This window comes from Gopherus evgoodei, chromosome 10 (assembly GCF_007399415.2).
Source record: "Gopherus evgoodei ecotype Sinaloan lineage chromosome 10, rGopEvg1_v1.p, whole genome shotgun sequence".
In the NCBI taxonomy this organism is placed as follows: domain Eukaryota; kingdom Metazoa; phylum Chordata; order Testudines; family Testudinidae; genus Gopherus; species Gopherus evgoodei.
Window position 1 is genome coordinate 60,756,768 of NC_044331.1, and position 23,002 is coordinate 60,779,769.

Sequence of the window (23,002 nt, forward strand, 5' to 3'; positions counted from 1 at the left end):
GTGTTTCTCAAACTTCTGAAAGCTTAGACCTGCTTCAGGAATATGAAATCTATCACACACACACACACACCTCTCTCCCATCATCTCACCTTGATGTTCAGGAAGGACTGTCCAATGATTAGGTCACTAATCTGGAATTTGGGACACCCAGGCTCAACTTCCTGCTCTGCCACTGATTTTCTGTGTTACCTGGGGCAAGTCACTTTAGCCTCTGTGCCTCATCATATGTCCAACAGGGATAATAGTACTTTCTCCACCTCACAGGGTGTTGTGAAGTTAAATACATTAAAGATTGCGAGGCAGTCAGACAACACTGTGGTAATGGTGATTAGATGATTGAGAGAGAGAGAGAGAGAGAGAGAGAGAGAGAGAGAGAGAGAGAGAGAGAGAGACACACCCAGGCCAGTTGGGTACAGCAGAATAGCAGAAGGCAGATATACTGGCCATTGGATTAACAGTTTTCTGTTCCCTGACTGATCAGAGCAGGGGCTGCTCCAGGCTAATGAGAACACCGGAATCTGATTAACCTGTAAAGAGACAGGTGAGGCCATTCAGTTAATGTGACCATCTGACACCAATTAAGGCCCTGCTGATACTATAAAAAGGGCTCCCTCCAGTCAGACAGAGGAGAGCAAGTGCGACTGAAGGGCTGGTTAATGAAGACATCCACAAACCATTGTAAAGGAAGCCCTAAGGTAAGGGTGAAGAAGAGAGAAGCAGGAGAGCTGTGGCGAAGTGACCCAGGGAAATGTAGCAACTCTGGCAGTGAAAGGTTGGCTGCCAACAACTGCTACCATTAGGGTCCCCAGGCTGGAATCCAGAGTATAGGGCAGGCCCGGGTTCCCCCCAACCCACCACTACAGGAACATCTCCTGGGAGGGGAAGTCAGGCCCCTGTCAGGACAGGAGGCTGAACAGAGACTGTGGGAGTTCTCTCACCAACCTCCTTGCAGGCCTATGATGAAAAGGGCTCAGTAGACTGTAACCCTGGCCCTAGAGAGAGAAGGGCTACGCGGAGGGTCACAGTGAGCCACTGAAGCTAGCATACACTGCCTAGAAGCGCAAGATTCACGGAAGCAAGGTCAGAGCTCTGCCACTATACGTATCTCCATCTAAGATCTTAATCTACCACCATGCCACTAAAAGGTGTGCAGTGTAGTTGCTCTTTGTCAGCAGGAGAGAGCTCTCCCGCCAACAAAATAAATCCACCCCCAATGAGAGGTGGTAGATTTGACAGCAGGAGAGCTCTCCTGCTAGCAAACCGTTGTCCATACCGACACTTTTCACTTGGTGGGTTGTTTTTGTTTTGGCGGGGAGGAGGGGGAGCCACACCCCTGAACGACAAAAGTTTTACCAACAAAAGTACAACGTAGACAAAGCCTAACCCTTTGCTCTTTGAAAACTGCTAGTGTGGAGCTCCATAATATTGTATTCTCCTCTTCTTTCTGCCATGGTTTGATGAAGAGTGAAACAGTTTGCATTTAAAGGTTCATCATTGGCACTGGAGTTAGCACCCACTGAAGTGAACAGGTCTGTTCACAACTCAGGACTGCGGTTCTCTCCAAACTCAGGCAGATTTCTCTGGATCAGTTACATTTGCTTCACACTTTGAAAGTTTTCTTTGCAACTGCAACAGCTAAAGCTTTTTTTTTTGTTTTAGTAAATGAAAGCTGAGACTCTGGAGTATAATTGAGAGGTCTATCCATCCATCCAGTTAGTTTGGAGCCATACATCCCACATTTTGAAAGACACTGAGTTAAAGACATTTACTTCTATTAGGACTTTATAAGCAGGTTGAAAACAAATGTTCATGGCCCAATAATAGAAGTAAAATGACTCCTGTAGCGTAACTATACCAATTATTGACAACCAAATTCAGAGCACAGCTGACGTGATTATGAAGAACGGAATGGTGAGTTGAGTCATCTTCTAAACTGATTTTGTAATCCTGAACTGAATGCTGCAGCTTCATCTACGAAGCACAGAAGCTCACTGCAGCGACAGAAGGGGTTTTTCCACACCTGATTAGACACAGCTAGGTCAGCAGAAGAATTCTTCTGTCAACCTAGCTACTGCCAAAGTGAGGACTTGGTAAACCTAACTGTGGCATAGGGCATGAAATTTTTCACAGCCCAGAACAAATTAGTTAGGTTGACCTAAGTTTGAGGTGTAAACCAGGCCTTACTCTTACATACATTGTATGCCAAGGCCTTTCAACAATCTATTAATATAGGTATCCAGGGGAACTGCTCTTTTTGAAGCAAGTTATTGCTTTCTTGTAACTCCCAGTTAAATGACCAAGTCCTAATTAATACAATATACTAAATACCTGAAAAACTTTATTAAGGAAGGCAGAATCAGACTGATTAATCATTTTTACATGGAAACATTATAGAGAGTACACACAGCAATCTGATCAGACATCCTGACAAAACTAACTAGTAAACACACATATATATGTATCAGTGTCTGCACAGGAGGCTTTTGATAAACAGACTAAAAAAAACTTATCAGATATGTAGGAAAGAGGCAAAAAAAGCAGGATTCCTGGTTTTAAAGAGTCTTGGACTTCCTATAAATACTATAATATAAAGGATGCTAACAATGAAAGAAAATTCCTCTTATACTAATGTTTAACACTTTATACTCAAACTAACAGAGAACCAGAATCTATTTAGCTACATTAATTTCCCTCCCACATCAAGAAAAAAATCCCTACTGAGAAGCATCTAAGACGTATGGAATGTATTTGCAGCCAGTCTCATCAGCCTCAGGCTCCCACACCTAGTGCTACTCCCAACCACAGGATTTGTGCGTTTCACCTTTCCATCTTCTGCCCTTGTGACAATTTTCTTCCACCTGAGAATCTCACTAAAAGCAAAAGCACTTTGTCACAGATTATGCCAATAATAGTTAAATAGCAGGCAATGCTAAAACAATAAACAGATAGATCTGTTAACTAATCCTGACATAGGGTCTGATCCAATTTTTACAAACTTTGCTTCCAAGGTTAGTAATCTTGAAGTTATCCTCGTCCTTGGATTGCAAGGAAAAGATCATTTGAATTTTGACTTTTGCAAGGATACAGGCAAACTTGGAATTTAAAGTCCATTTTAAAGTCATTTTCAAAGAATCAGTTACATGTGTGCAAAGTAAAATTCAGTCATTTTGATGTCTAAAGGAACTGTGTTCCTGAAGCATTTTCCTCTCTAAGGATCTCTGTACCTAGGGACTGTTCAAGTTAAGTTTCATGTATTAAGTGACACACCAATTACTAAATAATAGCAATGCCTACACTGTATTAACTATGTTAAAGTTATGTACTTCTTTAGAAGGAATCCTTCTGCAATGCCCCTCTGAACAAATACAATCAACATTTACAAAATACAGTGAATGTACATGCTCAAAAGTAATGTACAAAAAATTAATATGTTTTAAGATTAAACAGACCATGAATCTTGCAAGAGGATTTTGTTGGACATCCATTAGGTTTTTTTGGTATAGTAAAGATAACATAGTAACAGGCATACCGCACAAAATTAAAAAGAGTACAAAAACCTAGAACAAAAAAGAGGTCTGTCTTTTTCTGACCTCCAAGTGAGGAGCAGGAATTTAATGTATTTGAGAAGCACAGACTTTAAAAAAAAACAAAACCAAGAAACAAAAACACGAGCACTCATTCTAAGTAAAAGGCTTTAATTGGAGAAAAAAAAAAGTTCTACACCTTGATCAGAACACGAAACAAGTTTGGCTCAAACAGATCTCTACTGACAAATCCCACTGCCAACAATACTATTTCCCAGTTTTCATTAGTGAGAATCTCAGCCTATATAGCTTCATCATCTCTGAGGAGCACTTTCATTTTAAGAAGGAGGCAGGCACAGGGCGTCACAGACAGTAATGCCCTCTCTGAAGTATCTAGGTCCTAGTTCATTTAAGTAACTTGTAGATTAAAATATGGATTTCGAGCTCTGCTCTGAAATACATGGGGAATCAGTGCAGTTCATGAAATGCACATGTGATGTGTTGTATATATCAGACTTTGTTGTTAACGAGGTATGTATGGTAAGGGTTTAAGCCTTTTTGCAGTGGTTACATTCAATTCAAGGGAGCATGAGTTACAACTAACCAATCTGAGGAGGACAAAACTGAGAATTCCAAGCCATAATGATCCACCTCTAAGAGAAATAAGTAAAGCATCTGGGCAAGCAAAAGGTGGCATTTTTCACCAGTGTGTCAAAACGCATGTTAATGATACTGTGATGGTTAAGAGAAAACAAGGCAGTGAGTGATTAAATAATCGGTTTATCCAAAACAGATTAAAACGTATATAAATACCATATAAACATAATATCCACAGAGAATAACTTTTGTTAATAGCCATCATTTTACAAATAATTTTTAATCAAGTGAATGTTTTTAATGGGAACCAAATGTTTTCAAAACTTCTGATTATAATATTGCATTAAAAATAGTAACCTATGCCACAGACACAAGTTACTGGATTTACATGCCCCCTCAAAAACATAATTTATGAATAGGATATAAAATCAACAGCTTTCTTACGCATTCCCCAAAAAACAGCTTAAAAATATTTAAGTGGCAGCTAATTTTCCACGACAAAATGCATCTCTATGGTGTAAATGAGCCCTACATTAATTCAACAATTATATTTGCTCTTAAAACTTTTCTAATACAAAGATTAACTATATAACTGACACATCAAAGAACACAAATGTATATCTATTCTCAACAGTAATATCTTCATACAGTTATGGCTATTTCTGCTGTGGACCAGTCCTTTGCTTTGCTGATTAATGTAACTGACACATATTAATATCCATTCCTAGGTTTGTTAAAAGGAAGAATGACAACTAATAGCTATTAGGTCAAATAATCTCTGGCTAATATTTAGATCAAGCCACAATAACTAAATGATCTGCTTACTGACTATTTGCACCTTATGAAAGTACTGAGCCAATTTTCAATTCTACCATCTGGTCTTAGAACATGATACTAACTGTAAAAAAAAAAGCACCATAAAGTCCACGTTTACAATACATGTTGAGATTTCTCTCCCACACTCAAATCTTCCAGTGTGCCAGGGCTGAATGTAATTTAAAAAGTTAATCTGCTTCATCAATGGCCTCTTAGACACTGTGTGTGTTCTAAGATATTTCATAAACCAGTGGATCTTTTTTTTTTTAAACTAAAATCTATTATGATAGACACATCGTTTAGCTGACAGAATAAAGTTCTAGCATGCAACAGAATCAAGTTTGAAAGTGACCTTGGGAATTTATTCACTATGTCTGTGAAGACTGAGTTAAGCCGACGCTCATGTCTGACCCTGTACTCAGGGCCCCGGATTTTGACAAGCCATTCCTAGTAACCACGGATGCATCTGAGCGTGGTATAGGAGCAGTTCTCATGCAGGAAGCAACAAATCACAACTTTCATCCTGTTGTGTTTCTCAGCAAGAAACTGTCTGAGAGGGAAAGTCACTGGTCAGTCAGTGAAAAGGAATGCTATGCCATTGTGTACGCCCTGGAAAAGCTACGCCCATATGTTTGGGGATGGCGGTTCCAGCTACAAACTGACCATGCTGCACTAAAGTGGCTTCATAGTGCCAAGGGGAACAACAAGAAACTTCTTCGTTGGAGTTTAGATCTCCAAGATTTTGATTTTGAAATTCAGCACATCTCAGGAGCTTCTAACAAAGTAGCTGATGCACACTCCCGTGAGAGTTTCCCAGAATCCAGTAGTTAAAAAGTGTTCTTAAAATGTAGAAGTCTGTTAGTTTTATACTTAGTGGTATATGTAAAGGTGCATATGTTGTATTAATCTGTTTATTTTAAAGTTCTAGAAGGAAATCGCCGCCAGTGAGCTTCCCCACTGTCTGCAATTTGGGGGGCGTGTCATAAACAGATAGCTACGGGTTAATGTCTCTTACACCTGGAAAGAAGTTCCTGAAACACCTGACCAGAGGACCAATCAGGAAACCAGACTTTTTTCAGATCTGGGTGGAGGGAACTTTGTGTGGGAGTCCGTTGTTCTTGTTCTTCTGCCTGTATGCTCTCTCGGCTATGAGAAGTGATTTCTGTTTCCTGCTTTCTAATCTTCTGTTTCCCAGTTGTAAGTACAAAAGATCAGATAGGATTTATATGTTTTTTTTTGTATTTACATGTCTATAGTTGCTGGAGTGCTTTGAATTGTATTCTTTTTGAATAAAGCTATTTATTCATATTTCTTTTAAGCAAATGACCCTGTATGTGTCACCTTAATACAGAGAGACCATTTTTATGTATTTTTCTTTCTTTTTATATAAAGCTTTCTTTTTAAGACCTGTTGGAGTTTTTCTTTAGTGGGGAACTCCAGGGAATTGAGTCTGTACTCACCAGGGAATTGGTGGGAGGAAAAAGTCAGAGGGAAATCTGTGTGTGTTAGATTTACTAGCCTGATTTTGCATTCCCTCTGGGTGAGGAGGAAAGAGAGATTAGCTCTTGGTAATTTTGTTCTCCAGGACTGGGAACGGGGAGGGTGGAGTCCCTCTGTTTAGATTCACGGAGCTTGCTTCTATGTATCTCTCCAGGAACACCTGGAGGGGGGAAGGGAAAAGGTTTATTTCCCTTTGTTGTGAGACTCAAGGGAGTTGGGTCTTGGGGTCCCCAGGGAAGGTTTTTGGGGGGACCAGAGTGCCCCAAAACACTAATTTTTTGGGTGGTGGCAGCTTTACCAGGTCCAAGTTGGTAACTAAGCTTGGAGGTTTTCATGCTAACCCCCATATTTTGGATGCTAAGGTCCAAATCTGGGATTAGGTTATGACAGAAAGTGACCTTGGGATTTTACTCACTATGCCTGTGAAGACTGAGTGTATCAAAAAAGAAGCTAATTTAGACACCCAGAAGGAAAAGAAGGGAATATCTAGATTTAAAATTAGGGATAATAACTCCAGATTAAAATATTTACATAAAAACAAACTGAAGTACCTATGCTTAGTATTAGAGTGACCAGACTGTCCTGATATTTGCTTGTTTGTCCCGTGTCCTGACCAATGTTCGGCTGGGACACTGGACAAACAAGCAATTTTGTCCTCCGCTCTGGTGCACAGGCTATATTTGGATATCGCAGAGTCCTGCTGCAAAAAGGAACTGAAATGGAAAATAAAGATTTCAAGAGGCTGATCTGTTTCAGGATTTGTTTTACGGAAATGGTGTGCATTCAAACAGCATTCAATTATATATTTTTTTAATGTTAGGACAGTTTCATTGATTCAGCGTGTAGCTGAAATTTTGTTAGACGGCCGATACCTAATGCGTTTCTTGGAACTAGGTCAACAGGGCCATAAGTACATTTTTTTTTGCTAGACATACCTTCTAAGACTCAAAGTTCTACTCTTTTCCTAAGATGCTGTAGAGTCTAATTTATTTATTTATTCTTTCAGTTTGTAACACATATTTAATGAAAATGCCATGGGTTCATATATTAATTACAGGAAAAAGATACATAATACTAACATAACAGGGCCACTTAGACAAGACTGTCTACCCCTGCCAGGGACTGCATTCATGATAATACCTCATGGTTCATGGTACCAAAGGCCGGGTCGACACTATAAATTTACATTGGCATAATTACGTCGCTTGTGGGTCTGAAAAATCCACACCCCTGAACAACGCAGTATATTGACCTAAGCCACAGTGTTATGTCAAGAGGTATACTGTAGACAGTGCTATGTCAAGGGGTGGGCTTCTCCACAGATAGAGGTGGATTAACTATGTTGATGGGGGGAAAAAAATCTCCCATCGACATAGCAGTGTCTTCACTGAAGTGCTACAGCATCACCACTTCAGCGTTTTAAGTTTAGACCTACACAAAGGCTACTGAGAGGTCTTAAAGAACTAGTATGGATATTATCTACCATCAAGAGAAGATCAGGGACCAAAGAGGCCAGAGCAATTTCTGTAGTGTACCCAGGACTGAAACGGCGCCTGGAAATTTAAGGTTCCACTTATTTCTATAGCTGTTTCAACATAACTTTCCAAACAATCTCCTCCTCCTCCCCCTCCCCCTCCCCACCCCATGAATGTCACAATGCTGAGCAATAAATTGTGATATCATCAATATCAAGAGATAGTTTCTTGAATATGGGTCCAACATCTGTTCATTAGCGGAATGCCAAAACGTTGCCCTCTCTTAAGGGAGGCAGTGAGTCTCTCTACCAATGAGAGAAGGGGGGTGAAGCAATATCTTTTATTGGACCAACTTTTATCAATGAGAAACACAAGCTTTCAAGCTTACACAGAGCTCTTCTTCAGGTCTGGGAAACACAGGCTTTGTCTACATCATGTAGTTTTTAACGACATGGCTGTGCCACTACAGCCATGTTGCTAAAAGGTGTGCAATGTAGCTGCTGTTTGTCCACAGGAGACAGTTATCCTGCCAACAAAAAACTCCCCCGGCATGAGCGGCAGCAGCTTTGTTGCAGGGAAGAGCGCTCCTGCCGACAAAGCACTGTTCACCCCGGCACTTTTTGTCAGTAAAACTTTTGTCATTTGTAGGGGTGTTTTTTTTAACACCCCCTGAATGACAGAAGTTTTGCCAACGATATTCCAGTGCAGACAAAGCCATAGTCCAGGGGTCAGCAACGTTCCAGAAGTGGTGTGTCGAGTCTTCATTTATTCACTCTAATTTAAGGTTTTGCGTGCCAGTAATATATTTTAACGTTTTTAGAAGGTCTCTTTCTATAAGTCTATAATATAAAACTAAACTACAGTATGTAAAGTAAATAAGGTTTTTTAAATGTTTAAGAAGCTTCATTTAAAATTAAATTAAAATGCAGAGCCCCCCAGATCGGTGGCCAGGACCAAGGCAGCATGAGTGCCACTGAAAATCAGCTTGCGTGCCACATTTGGCACACATGCCATAGGCTGCCTACCCCTGCCATAGTCAGGAAGTCATAGCTAAATACAAAGTGGAAAAGAATAGGAGTACTTATGGCACCTCAGAGATTAACAAGTGTACTGTAGCATAAGCTTTCGTGGGCTACAGCTGAATTCATCGGATGCATGTAGTGGAAAATACAGAAGGAATGCCCCTCTGCCATGTACATTGGCCAAACTGGACAGTATCTACGTAAAAGAATAAACGGACACAAATCAGACATCAAGAATTATAACATTCAAAAAACAGTTGGAGAACACTTCAACCTCCCTGCCACTCAATTACAGACCTAAAAGTCGCAATATTACATAAAAAAAAACTTCAACAACAGACTCCAACAAGAGACTGCTGAATTGGAATTAATTTGCAAATTGGACACCATTAAATTAGGTCTGAATAAAGACTGGGAGTGGATAGGCCATTACACAAAGTAAAACTATTTCCCCATGCTTATTCCCCCCACCCCACAGCTCCTTATATCTCCTTGTCAAGTGCTGGAATTGGGCCATTTTCATTACCACTACAAACAGTTATTTTTCTCTCCTGCTGACAACAGCTCACCTTAACTGATCTCCTTATAATGTGTATGGTAACACCCACTGTTTCATGTTGTGTGTGTGTGTGTGTGTGTGTATATATATATATATATATATATATATCTTCCTTCTGTATTTTCCACTACACGCATCTGATGAAGTGAGCTGTAGCCCACGAAACCTTATGCTACAATAAATGTGTTAGTCTCTAAGGTGCCACAAGTACTCCTATTCTTTTTGTGGATACAGACTAACACGGCTACTACTCTGAAAAGTGGAAAAGGTTGTTTAGCACAAGTAGTTAACGCATACTTCAAGGAACCATTCAAAGTGAAGTGACTAGTTAACAATTCATCCTGAATGGTGTTCTAAAATATGCGTTAACTACATATGCTAAACAAATCTGTTCCACCTTGTATTTAGCTGTGGCACTCTAACTACATTTCCTAGACCCCAAGAAGAACTTTGTGCAAACTCGAAAGCTTGTGTTTCTCACTGACAGAAGTTGGTGCAATAGAAGACATCACCCTGACTCTCTAAAATCCTGAAATCGACTGTCTGAAATGGGCCTCTCTCATTACCACTTCAACAGTTATTTGTCCTCCATGGGTGTCCTGCTATTAATTGAATTGTCTCATCAGACTGACCTCACACTTAGTAAGGCAACTCCCATCCTTTCATGTATTTATATCTGCTCCTGTATTTTCCACTCCATGCATCTGACGAAGTGGGTTCTTGCCCACGAAAGTTTATGCCCAAATAAATGTGTTAGTCTCTAAGGTGCCAAAAGGATTCCTCGTTGTTTTTACTACATAGTCTCTATCAATAACTGATCACGTCTCTCCACTAAGCTTCAACAATAAGGAGGTCATTACTAACTCATGGGTTGCAAACCAAAGCCCAATAACTTCCAGAGTCTGGATGACTAAAATGGGTTGAAACATGAACAGAATATAGAATTTGTTGAAAAAGACACCAGGTAAACGCATTTATTCAAATCTGACAGTAATCTTTCAAAAGTAAAAAAGGCAACAGTCATGATGGTGAGGGGAATATCTTTACATTTATAACTTACTGAAGCTGTAAATTTGAAAATGTACAAATTTTACCAAATATTCTATGTTGACTTTTTATTTTTAGAATATGCTTCTGCATCAAATAGTTCCAGTTTTTGGCTTTGTACAGATTAATTCATCTGTCCTTTCCCATTTTTAATTCCCAGTTAGCATGTTTTTTGAAACATCTGCTTATGGTTACTACCTGCCTAGGAATATACATTCTTGCTATTTGTCCTTGATTTAGACAGCCAGGCATTGTTCTAGTTTGTTTTTGGGACCAAGGATGGAAAACCAAGAAGCTGAAAGCCAGAATGAAGCATGAATGTGAGGAACAATAACCAAGCTGGGAGGAGGAGAGGCCTGAGCAAGGAGAAATAGAAGACTTACAGTGAAATATCATTATTTCAATTGTTCCCAACAGATATAAATTAAAAGGGAGGAAAATGCACCATTAGCTGCTATCACCACAATATTATTTTTTTGGGGGTTGGGGGACAGAAATATTTTTGCTCTAATGCATTCTTTGAATAAAACACCAGTTCTACACATGTGGTAGTGGCTAATTATCTGATGCTTCACAGGAATACGAAGATATCTCCTGTCACTAACCAATTATACAATATTATTCACAATATATGGAACAAGAAGTGAAAAATCCATCCCAACCCCTGAAGGGAGTTAGCTTACACCTTGAAGCACAATATCTGACAACTCTTACCTCAGTTTGCAGATGAATAAACAGTATCTCATGCAGCAGTTAAATCGCCATACAATTGCTTCTGTTGGTGCATAATTATGCTTCAGAATCTAAGCTTTCATTAAAAAAAACTCTAGATCTTATGACTGCTTTCAAAATGTGAAACAAATGTAAATCTGTGATGTCTCCCTGAGTCTGCAGACAGCCTGTATTAACACCTGAGAAGTGTGAACTGCACATTCACTATAGAGGTTTTAAAAGATGCTAGGAATATAAGTTGTACTTGTGTCAGAAATATATTAATGTTACAAGTGATCCTAAGATTATAGTAACAACGAAACTAGGAGAGGATTTCATTTTAGTTTCTTTACTTCAGTCAGGAACTCTTGCCATTTCTGTTATACAACAAGAAAATTATCTGTGCGTTTGAAAACATTGTATATAACCAGTTTCGCTGTTTGCCTTGTACAACTGGTACTAGTTTCCCCTGTCAGTATGAGATTTCCAAACAGCAGCAACTTAAAAAAAGGAAAATGTGTTTTACAAAACCACAAAAATTGGTAGAGAAATTGAGAAACAGGTGTAGTAGCTGAAACTACTTTGAACTTATCTTTTGAAATTTCAACTAGATTCCAAGCCAAACAGTATGGCTAACTCAGAAGTGTACCAAGAATAAACACTCTCATGCTGTTAACTATTTTATTACTAACGATTTAGAAAAAATATCAACTCAATCACTTCATTGTTGCTGGATGAAGTGCCAGATATTAGCATGGGGTATAGTAGGCCAGCCAGTTATCAAGATTTTAAAGTCACCTCTATCCCCAACAAAAACAGGAAGAGCGCAACATCCTTTCCCCAGTACCAAAGTCCTCAAATGCTGCTATAAACAGAATACCTTTCTAGGTTAACAAAATAACTATTGTCCACCTGAATCTCAAAATCATCTGCCTTTTTGTAACAATCACGCGCTATGGTACAAAAATCTGAAACAGACTGAAGATGAAATATTTGGGGTTAATGTACAATAGAATATAAAAAAAACCAAGGGATATTTTCCTAATTGTACTGGAGCAAAGAGCAGCCAAGGAAGACAGTTTGCAGGGGTCAGTGACCCATAACCTAGGTGTACAGTGCGACATAAGATACAGGACCAGACTATGAATACTACTGTGTGTCATAAAAATTATTGAGTCCTCCTAAAATTCAGCCAGTCTTTTTTTTCCAGCAGTGAGTTTTACAAACAAACTCTACACTAACTTCATAGAATTACCCATTGATCTTGTATCATAGAAGAGTTTTAAAAAAGGGAACAATCAGTTTTCCCTTTACCTTTCATAATTCTGTAAACACCTGTCAACACCTCTTAACTCACCTTCTCACTAGATTGACTAAATTATTAATATACTTAGCACTCGTGTTTTGGAGCACTCCACTATGAAGCCCTCTTTAATCCAAGGAGCAGTCACAATATGATTTTGTTTCCTAACACTTGGGCCAAATCCAATACCTATATAAATCAAGTGTACAATTCCTATTGACTTTAATGAACTTTGTATCAGATATATTCAGCCAGATAAATTCAGAAGATTTCCCCTAAAACCCCACTGTTATTTTCCTTTTTCCATTTTTCATAAGGGGATCTTACCAAAATCTTTACCAAAATCCAAGTTACATCGACAGACTATTACTGTCTAATATTGTTAAAAAAGACTCCAAAAAGGTTAGAAATGTTTTATATCCTTATCGTGAATCTGTGTTGATTTGACTACTCCCTCCTGTACCCTTCCCAAAGATATTTACCTAGGTGGTGTACTATATCATTAGATTCAGTTTCCCTGGGATCAGTATGACTCATTTTGTCTAATTCCCAGGATAACCCATGGCACTTCATGCAAAAATATAGAAATGAGATTAGGGATGTCCCAATCTTTAAGAATACACCCTTTTAAAGAATTCATCCTTGTGGTACATCTTGCAGAATTACTATTATGAGATCAAACTTAATTGTACAGCAATCAGAGTTATCAATGAAATGTCTACACTGACCTCCTACATTAGCCCTTGTCTATTTTCCTTTTCTCCTTAATGCTTCCTATGGTGTACTGGTGCAGGAAAAAACCCTATATTAGTGTACTTGATCCCATAATTTAAGAAAAACTCAGTTTTGTCATGGAGAATGCTGCTCTTTTTCAACCTTTATCTTCCCCCCAATTCCTCCTTCCTACAACTAACTCACCACAGAAAATAAAGCACAGAGAAACAAACTAGTTATCCCTGTAACAAGTACTAAATGATTGCTTCTTATAAGATGTTAATATCTTTTGTAGTAATTCTGAAGACCATGTAAAACTCTGGCTATTGCCAAATGTGTCAGCTCACTCACAAGGGTGTACTGCACAAAGAGCACATTACTGTGATGTGCACGGCCTACAGTTTATTTCTGGGCACAACTCAATGTGTTGGTTTTGATGTACAAACTCCTAAGTAATTTGGGACCTAGCTACTTGAAAGACTGCTTCCTTCTCTCTTTATGCCAGTAGCAGGAATTAGCTGAAGTGCCTGAACTCAGTCCCCTGGTTTAAACAGGAGGCTGCTGTCAAAACACCATCAGGGGCCCTCCACTCTGGAACTCATTTTGCCCCTTGGTCTGACAGAGTCTAAGGGTATGGCTACATTTGGAATTTCAAAGCACTGCCCCGGCAGCGCTTTGAAGTGTGAGTGTAGTCAGAGCGTAAGCGCTGGGAGAGAGCTCTCCCAGCGCTGCATGTAAACCACTGGGTTTAGCTCCCAGCGCTGCTGCCCTGATTACACTGACGCTTTACAGCACTGTATCTTGCAGCGCTCAGGGGGGTGTTTTTTCACACCCCAGTTGCAGCGCTGTAAAGTGTGAGTGTAGCCAAGGCCTAAGACTTCAGACTTTCAAAGACACTGAAAGCCGTTTTCTTAGAAGTCAGAGAACAGTTAGGTTATGAAGTGTGATTTTGTTTGTTTTTGTTTAATTCTCCATGATTAAACTTGTGAGGAATAATCTCTTTAAATAATCTTTGCATTTCTAATTTACATATGCCTAAAGTAACTATTAGGTGAATCTTTCAATAGTCAATTAAATACACAAATTGAGATATGCTCTACACCGAGTACATACAGATCCAATATAAAAATGTAAGAATATTTACATATATTCTAATCAGCCTTGAACTGGTTTTGGTCTGAAGTAGTTTGTGTGTAGATGGTCCCAAACATTTACATTTTGTTTTGTACAATCTACAGCCATGGCATACATATGCTTATGGTTATGTATAGAACCTATAAAACAGCCTTTAAAAGAAATTTGATATTAAGACCATTTTTAAGAGTGCTTTTATATTCTGAAAAACAACCAACACCTTTGCAGACACTGTATGATCAAAGTAATTGGAGAAACCGCCTTCCCCAGGCCTTAATATTCTTTTGCAACTTGTTTACAGAGTCCTAAAGTTTGTTACTTCTTTTGAAGCTGAACTTTTTCTAGTTCACCAAAACAGCTTTCAAAATAGATAAGGCAATTTCAAACAGAAAAATGGCACAGATTCTCTTCACGGTCAACATTCTTCCTTAAGTTTGCAACTCATTTAAAACAGTCTATTTCCTCAAAGCTTCTGAAGTTGCACTGCTTGTTTTCTATATGAATTAGTTAAAGGAATTTAGATGCAATAGTTAAAGGTTAAATCTCAGCCTATTACAACAATGTACCAACAGCTGTATATTCTGTTGCAATTAACTCCAACTTGCAAAACTACTTTATACATTTACTTATTGATGCACTGGCTACTAGTAACACATTCAAACTACTAAAACAATTTCACCAATATATAAAGCCACATAAGTAATCAGCAAAAAAGTTTTAAAAGCAAGCATATCTATTTAATAGCTTGACATGCTGATCAACATGCTCTGACCCCTGCTCTCCTCCAAAATAACTTCCGGGAAAACAAACCCACTTCACTATAGAAGTTTATCAGTAACAGGATAGTGTAGGTCTAGAGCAGACTGAAACTTTGAAAAAAAAATTTTTTTTAAAGAAACAAGTTTTCTAAGCGTTATTAATTTTGCATCCTGCAAATCATCAAGTACATTTTCAGCACTACACAAGTATTATGTAAATAATACTTCTCAATTAAACAGAGTTAGGTAACAATAACTTTAAAACTCCTTTGGGTTAGAATTATCAACATTTTCTTCATCCATATGCAGAATACAATACTTAAAAGTAAAGAATGATTAAAAATGGACAACCAAAAACTGATTTAACAAACATTTAAGGAAACATGGACAAGTCACAAGCTCTAAACCCTGTATTTCCCTCATACACACCCCAAATCACTTACAAATATCCTATGATGTCATGCGACATGTACTGGCTTCTGGCTAAACTGGTTTAACTGCTGCAGTTTGGATGCACTACATAGATTTACTTTGTGATAAGTTTTCTGTAGCTATGAAACTGATTTAAGGAAGCCAGACTCAAAGGCCATGTCTACATCTAAAATTTTGCAGCGCTGGTTGTTACAGCTGTATTAGTACAGCTGTATAGGGCCAGCGCTGCAGAGTGGCCACACTTACAGCAACCAGCGCTGCAAGTGGTGTTAGATGTGGCCACACTGCAGCGCTGTTGGGCGGCTTCAAGGGGGGTTCGGGGAACGCGAGAGCAAACCGGGAAAGGAGACCAGCTTCGCTGCGGTTTGCTCTCGCGTTCTCCGAACCACCCTGCAAACCGCAGGGAAGGAGACCTGCTTGCTCGGGGTTCCGGGAACGAGAGAGCAAACCGGGAAAGGAGACCAGCTTCGCCGCGGTTTGCTCTCGCGTTCCCCGAACCACCCCGCAAACCGCAGGGAAGGAGACCTGCTTGCTCGGGGTTCCGGGAACGCGAGAGCAAGCCGGGGAAGGAGACCAGCTTGATTACCAGAGGCTTCCTCCTTCCACGGAGGTCAAGAAAAGCGCTGGTAAGTGTCTACATTGGATTACCAGCGCTGGATCACCAGTGCTGGATCCTCTACACCCGAGACAAAACGGGAGTACGGCCAGCGCTGCAAACAGGGAGTTGCAGCGCTGGTGATGCCCTGCAGATGTGTACACCTTCAAAGTTGCAGCGCTGTAACTCCCTCACCAGCGCTGCAACTTTCTGATGTAGACAAGCCCAAAGACTACCTCTGGCCATGGCTACGCTGGTGCTTTACAGCGCTGCAACTTTCGCACTCAGGGGTGTGAAAAAAACACCCCCCTGAGCGCTGCAAGATACAGCGCTGTAAAGCCTCAGTGTAAACAGTGTCGCAGCGCTGGGAACGCGGCTCCCAGTGCTGCAAGCTACACCCGTAAAGGATGTGGAGTACGTGCAGCGCTGGGAGAGCTCTCTCCCAGCGCTAGCGCTGCGACCACATTCGAAACTTCAAAGCGCTGCCGCGAAGTGTAGCCATACCCTCTGTTTCAAATACGTACATGGTTACAGTGCTTTTACATAGATAATTTCAGTTACATTAGGATAGTTTCCTAGTAATGATAGGGAGATTTTATTCCTATTCTGGATATGGTGAATTCACACACACTTAACTGGGAAGAGGGGATGGAAAAGGTAAACCTAAGTTTTTGAAAATGTCCTCCTTCACCCTTTAAAATCAAACTATTCACTTCTTTTAGTCTTCCAACTGCCTTCCCAGATTTTGCACATTTTATTTCTCATCGCACAATGTCTTAGTTTTTCTCTTTTTCCTTCCCTGGAGGATTCCTGAATCCAACTCTATCCCATTTTACTGTTCCGGTCCTGAGGTCATATATCCATCCTCTGGGAGAAGATCTTGGATACACTTCCCTCAGATGGCATGAAATGGTCATCTGAGAGTGATACAACACACATACTCCTTTCCCGGGGCCAAGTACATTGCCTCAAGAAGGGCCCTAAACATTGCTGTTGAGCAGAACAATAGACTAAGCTGGGTTCTTTACCAGATGCACTGCTGTTAAGCCTCCAAACTAATTTCACTTTATAGTCTGCTCCCTTCCATCATTTATATCCCATCTCATTCAATCACCCCCCATCTCAGAGAAAAATGTCGCGGGGGGGGGGGGAGAAGAGAGACAGAACACCACTTGGATATGTAAGATACCCATGTTCACAAGCTAAATTTCATGTCCATAAACTCAGAGAAGTAGATCAAGTTTATAACCTGAGTTTATCACTACCAAGCTGGGAGTAGTCCGAAAGATAGTGGGGGAGGGGACACAAAAAGAGAGGAATCTTGAACTGACTCTTAAATTAATTAAAGGGCAGAGCTGATGAGCCTCAAAAACAGTTCCACCCAGTCCTCTCCATCCATAAAAATAATGGCATGTGGGATTCCAAAAGAAATTATTCTTGAGCTTCAACAGAGACAAGGACCACCACACAGACTAAAAAATAATTCAATGACATCTTCACTATAATCTGTATTTCACAAAATATATTTTCTGATGTGGAATGAACACTACATTAAGTATCTATGTAGATATTCAATTGTGAGGAGCTGAGGTCACTCATGAGGTCAAGAAAGTTAAAGGGAGGTAAACATTAGAAAGATATGTAAAAAAAATTAAATGTGATATAACTTTGAAAAAAGCAAGCTAAACCATGAGAAAAACACATAAGAAATACAGTTTATAAAAGAAATCTGCTAAGAAATACTGCAGAAATCAAGTTAAGATAGTTACCATTGCAAGTTCATGTCTAACTTGCTGGTATAATACTGGGAAAAGTGCAATTTTAGGTTTCATATGCAGATGCAACTTTTTCCTTCCCTGCTCTTTCTAAATGACTTTGGTGTGAACTCACATGGAATAGTAGATTCAGTTGGGGGCACTTCAAAACAGACAAATATGAAAAAGTTCAGAGAAAAGCCACAAAAAATTACCAGGAAGTTAGAGAAATTGACATATTAGGAAAAATTTAAAAGTGGTCAATTGGAACTGACTAAACAGGATTAAGGAGAATACCATAATCTACAGTTGTATAAAGGGTCTTAACACCAAAGAGAGAAATTTAATTTCTATGACATGCAACAGTATAACTAGAGGTAATGGGCAGAAATTAATAAAAGGAAATGTAAACTATATTAGGAACACCTTCTAGATCAATTAGACTGTGAAATAGTCTCTTAAGGGAAGTGGTGAAAGCATTGTATGGATTATATATAAGCACCAAGTGCTTTGAGTATGCATAGTTCTTAATACAATTTACCTTGGAAGCAAGTTATATAGGAGTTACATCAAGACCCCAGATTTTCCTTTGTTATATGATTTTACAAAACTTTCCTAGAATTTAGTATAGCAAGTCTCCTTTGGAGTGCAACTGAAAAGCACAGTTTTTTTTTAAATGACAAGCCAAGCTGCATATACTACACAAACACTATTTGCTGTCCTTACAATAGGTACACTGAAAAGGTCAATATTTACTGAACTGCATTATTTTTACCTTTCCACATAATTCCTATATTTAAAATGTATAACTCAGCAAGGAACTATATTGTGTCACAATAAAAAGCTAAAAACGTCAACCACCATATGCATCAAGAATGTGTATAATGAAGCCAGCTCATAATACTACACTATTCTGTTCAATATAATATGGCAAATAAATTAGATTGCATACCATATGGCCCTGTAAATTCTTACTCCTTATCAAGGCCTGTTGCTACCACTTCTATACCTGCTGACTAAATTATACCTCTTTCCTATCTAAAATGTAAAAAAGTCTTTTCTTAGTATTTCTTTTTACAATCTGATCTTCTGGAATGTCTACTGTTTCTGATATTTACACTTTATGGCCTACAAGATGTTCAAGGAAGAGAACCAAGTCAACTGGATCACAAAAGCAAAAGAAAGAAAGAAACAGGGACAGGTATCCACAAAATGTCACATTCAAACTTGCAGAATTTAATTCCACTGATTCAATAGTTTTGTTTGTAATTCTGCTCATTTGAAACTGTCCAGTGTAGCTGCACAGCAAATAAGTGAGCAGGCTTCACATAAATCAAAAGTTAAGATGTGCATTCAGTTTTCCATCATACATTCTTCACATACCTCCTAAATCTAATCTGATCTCTCAATGGAGAATGGCATTTAACATGCATAAAACAGTGTAAGATTTGAGAATTGTGTTTTATTAAATAATTTCTCAATTTCTAAAGACAATTTCTCTCCCCTCAAGAAAGTCCACATATTAGAAAGTTGAACACAGTTCTCTACTGCAAAATAAGGGAACACATATAAGCAATTACATGTCTTTCAGTAGAAAGGGAACAAGAGTCTAGACTAAATGATCTAGTGCACCTAAACTAATTTCTCATGGAAATCAAACACTCCAAAAAGGTATAGAGTCTATCTAAACACATGCGTCTGACGAAGTGGGTATTTACCCACGAAAACTTATGCTCCAATACATCTGTTGTCTATAAGGTGCCACAGGACTCTTTTTTGATTTTTATCTAAATTCTGTTAAGCTTTCCATTAGTGCAAATAAACTCTCAGATAGATTAGTATGTCCTATGATCATTCTGAACCATTAGTGTAAATTTTACCAGTCTATGAGGGCTTGAATAGATTTCTGGAATACTCATGCACTGAGATCAAGCCCATAGAAATCAGAGAACCATTAAGCACTGTCAATACTCTAAAGGACTAGAAATGAATATTGGAAGCAAGGCTGATAGCTGGAGGCTATGGCACATTCTCCTGGAAAACTCATTATATCCAAGACATTATGTTTATGCATACATACAAATAGGTGTGAACAGGTATTTTTTTAAAAACAATTCACCTCATGTGTCTCTCTCTTGAGGTTACAACAATTCACCTCATGTGTGTCTCTCTTGAGGTTACAACGAAAAAAATTGAATCCATGTATGGCAACTTGGGGACAGGTTTTGGGGTTCTTTTTAAACAATGCCAGTCATTGAAATAACACATGATGTGCTTCATCCATCATATTGTGCACTAAAGTCTTAGGTTTTAAAAAAAGAAGGGTTTCACAGAATGTCCTTCTCATCATGAAATATCGTGAGTAGTGACTATGACCAACTTTCAGTAAAACAGCTTCATTAATCACAGTACCAATCCATGACTGGTTGTAGAAAATTCTAAATTTGCTAAAACAATTGTTGCATATTTCACAACTAAATTGGCTGTTGATGGTGACTGTTCTTGTTGATTTGAATACCTGCATTCATAATGATTGACACCTTTTAAGCAATACTGAGGTGAATTCATATTTTTGATCAGCAAGGCAAAAATCCATTAATATAAACAATACACAATAGTGGAGGGTAGTTATGGCTGGAATTCATTATTTGTTTCTGATTAGGTATTTACACATTTCCTACAATAAAAACATGTCTGATTAAAAGAGTCATACCTTAGATTAAAAAAAATGCCAAGATTAATAAAAAAGTACAGCTGACTTTATCCCAAACAGAACCCTGGGAGGGTACTGGTTTGGGGTAAAGAGCAAGACTGGAAACGTAGTAACCTCCCCCTCCAAACCACTCTCCTGAGCAATGGCATGACTGTGCAGGATCAGGGTAAGAGCTACACATGGCCACAGATCCCCGTGCTAGGCCCCGTCCTGATGCATTTTCTGTAAATAAACCTCAGATCAGTGCCCCAATTAAAAATGGCGAGCATCTCGCGTGGCAGGCTGTGTGCAGATACAATGGAAGGGCTGCAAGGCAAAACCCTGCCGCGCGGCTCTAGAGTCAACAACACAGAAAAGGGGGGCGGGCAGGCAGCTGCAGAAATACAGGGGCCGGATCCACTTGGGGGAAAACAGACCTGGGAGAGGCACTACTAAGGTCTACCCTGAGAAAGCAACCCCTAAAACCATCCATCGCTAGGCCCCATGACCCACCGTTCATCGCTCACCTATTGGGAAAATAATCAATAGAGAAAAAAACAAACCTTCCCACCGCCCGGCCCCATGCCTGCTCCAGCAGCACATTCAGGAGTCACAGCAGCAACGCTACTAAGAACCCCTCCCTTGCCTACCCTCCCATACACAGTTGAATTCCTTGAACCAGCCCCCTCCTCCCAAAATAATCCTTCTCCTAGTCCTAGGAGTAAAGCTTCCACTTCAGGGTCACGCACCTCCGGGAGCACAACCCCCTTTCCACCCGAATCCCCAGCTCCTCCTCTACAGACAGCGAACCCCACTATCTACACTGGAGGAGTCCTAACTCAGCCGAGGTTTTACTGGAGAGCTCACCTCCCCTATTTACTGGGCCCTTGGATCTCCACACGCTCCCATCCACACGGGGTGAGAGTGCTAAACATCCCTTCTCACTCAACAAAATCATCCTACCACTCTTAAACCCCCATTTCCCGAGCACAGACCAGCCCGGGTGCCACTGCAGCCCACCAAACCAAACCCTTCACTTCAGCCAGGAAATCCCTGCCCTCAGAAGAACGAGCCCCCTTTTCGAGAGGCCCCGGTCCCCACCCCCAGCCATACGTCAGCCATGAACCCCCATCTCTCCCTCTTGAATTAAGATATTGGTTTAAGGGTCGCACCCTACAATCGGACTCCTCCAGCGTATCTCAGCCCCAGGCACACAGACGCTCGAGCCTTCTCAGCCAGACCTTCCAAACCCTAAACTTTCCCCAATTCTCTCCTTCCCTAGAGAACTACGGGTAACATCCCACCCCGCCAAGGGGAGCCCCTATTCCCAGGTCTCTCCCTGGCCCAGCCCCAGGCCAGGCCATCAGCACTGCTCCATTCCCAGCGGCCCCGGGGGGCTGGGGTTGCTCCGGTTAGGGGGGTGGGTTGTGGGGAAGAAGAGGGGACCGGAGACGGGTAAGGGGGCGTGTTACGTAGGGGAAGAAGCCTGGAGCGGATTGCTGGGAGCCAGAGAGTTTGGAGCTGCTCTAGGGGGGCCAGTAAGTTAAGGGAATAGGGAACGAGTCAGGGTCTCCGGGCGCCTTCTGGGGAGCCAGGGCCGCCTGCGGTGCCTGCTCCAGCCGCTCTTTACCTTCCATCTCCATGTCCTCGGGCTCGCTCAGCTGCTGCTCCCCGGGCTTCTGGTGCTGCTGCTGGTGGTGGTTCATGTCGGGCTGGGGCTGGGGCTCGGCGGCGGCCTGGGCCTTTCCTGCAGGGGGCTGCAGGCCTGTGTTGGGAGGGCAGGGGGCGGAGGGGCGGCAGGGCCTGGGTAGCGGCGGGGCCTGGGCACCAGCCTCGGGGGGCTGCGGCTGGGCTCCGGCGGGCAGGGAGCGGGCGGCCGGAGGAGGCAGCGAGACGCGCACGTATTTGCTCGCTATTCGCCCAATCTCGGCGGCGGCACCCGGTCGGGGGAAGGGGGTGGGGAGGGGGGAACCGGCCGGGGGCGGCGGCTTCCTCGGGGGCCGGGAGATCAGGAGTTAGGGCCCGGCGCTTCCCCCTCCCCCGCCGGGTGTCCCTGCTGCGGTGAGAGTCGGGGAGGCGCCGCGAGCCCCCGGCTCCCCAGGAGGCCGCTCGCTCGAGGCTGGGGCCCTGCTCCCGGCCTGCAGGCCTCCCTGCTGCCTGCGCCCGGCTCGCTGCCGCTGCTGCTCCGCCGCTGCTGCCGCCGCCTCTGTGGGGAGCGTAGCAGGCGCCAGGGCTTCTCTCTGTCTCTCTCAAAATGGCGGCCGCGGTAGCGCCGTGAAATGTCACATCCGCATGGGGGGCAGCGGCGCTCAGCCAGCCGGGGAGGGGGAGCAGCGCCGGGCCGCCGCCACCACAGGAGGCTGGAGCGG

The 23,002-nt window shown here is 41.2% G+C and overlaps 1 protein-coding gene across 1 annotated transcript in view; it reads right to left on the bottom strand.

Moving 5' to 3' along the window:
* USP7 (ubiquitin specific peptidase 7) overlaps nucleotides 1-22,449 on the bottom strand; it is a 119,849-nt gene extending 97,400 nt beyond the window's left edge. The window contains exon 1 of the mRNA XM_030576795.1: nucleotides 22,264-22,449. Coding sequence (XP_030432655.1) covers nucleotides 22,264-22,339 — 76 coding nt within the window. The 5' untranslated portion in view covers nucleotides 22,340-22,449. The remainder of the gene's footprint in view (nucleotides 1-22,263) is intronic.
* Nucleotides 22,450-23,002: the final 553 nt, after the last annotated feature.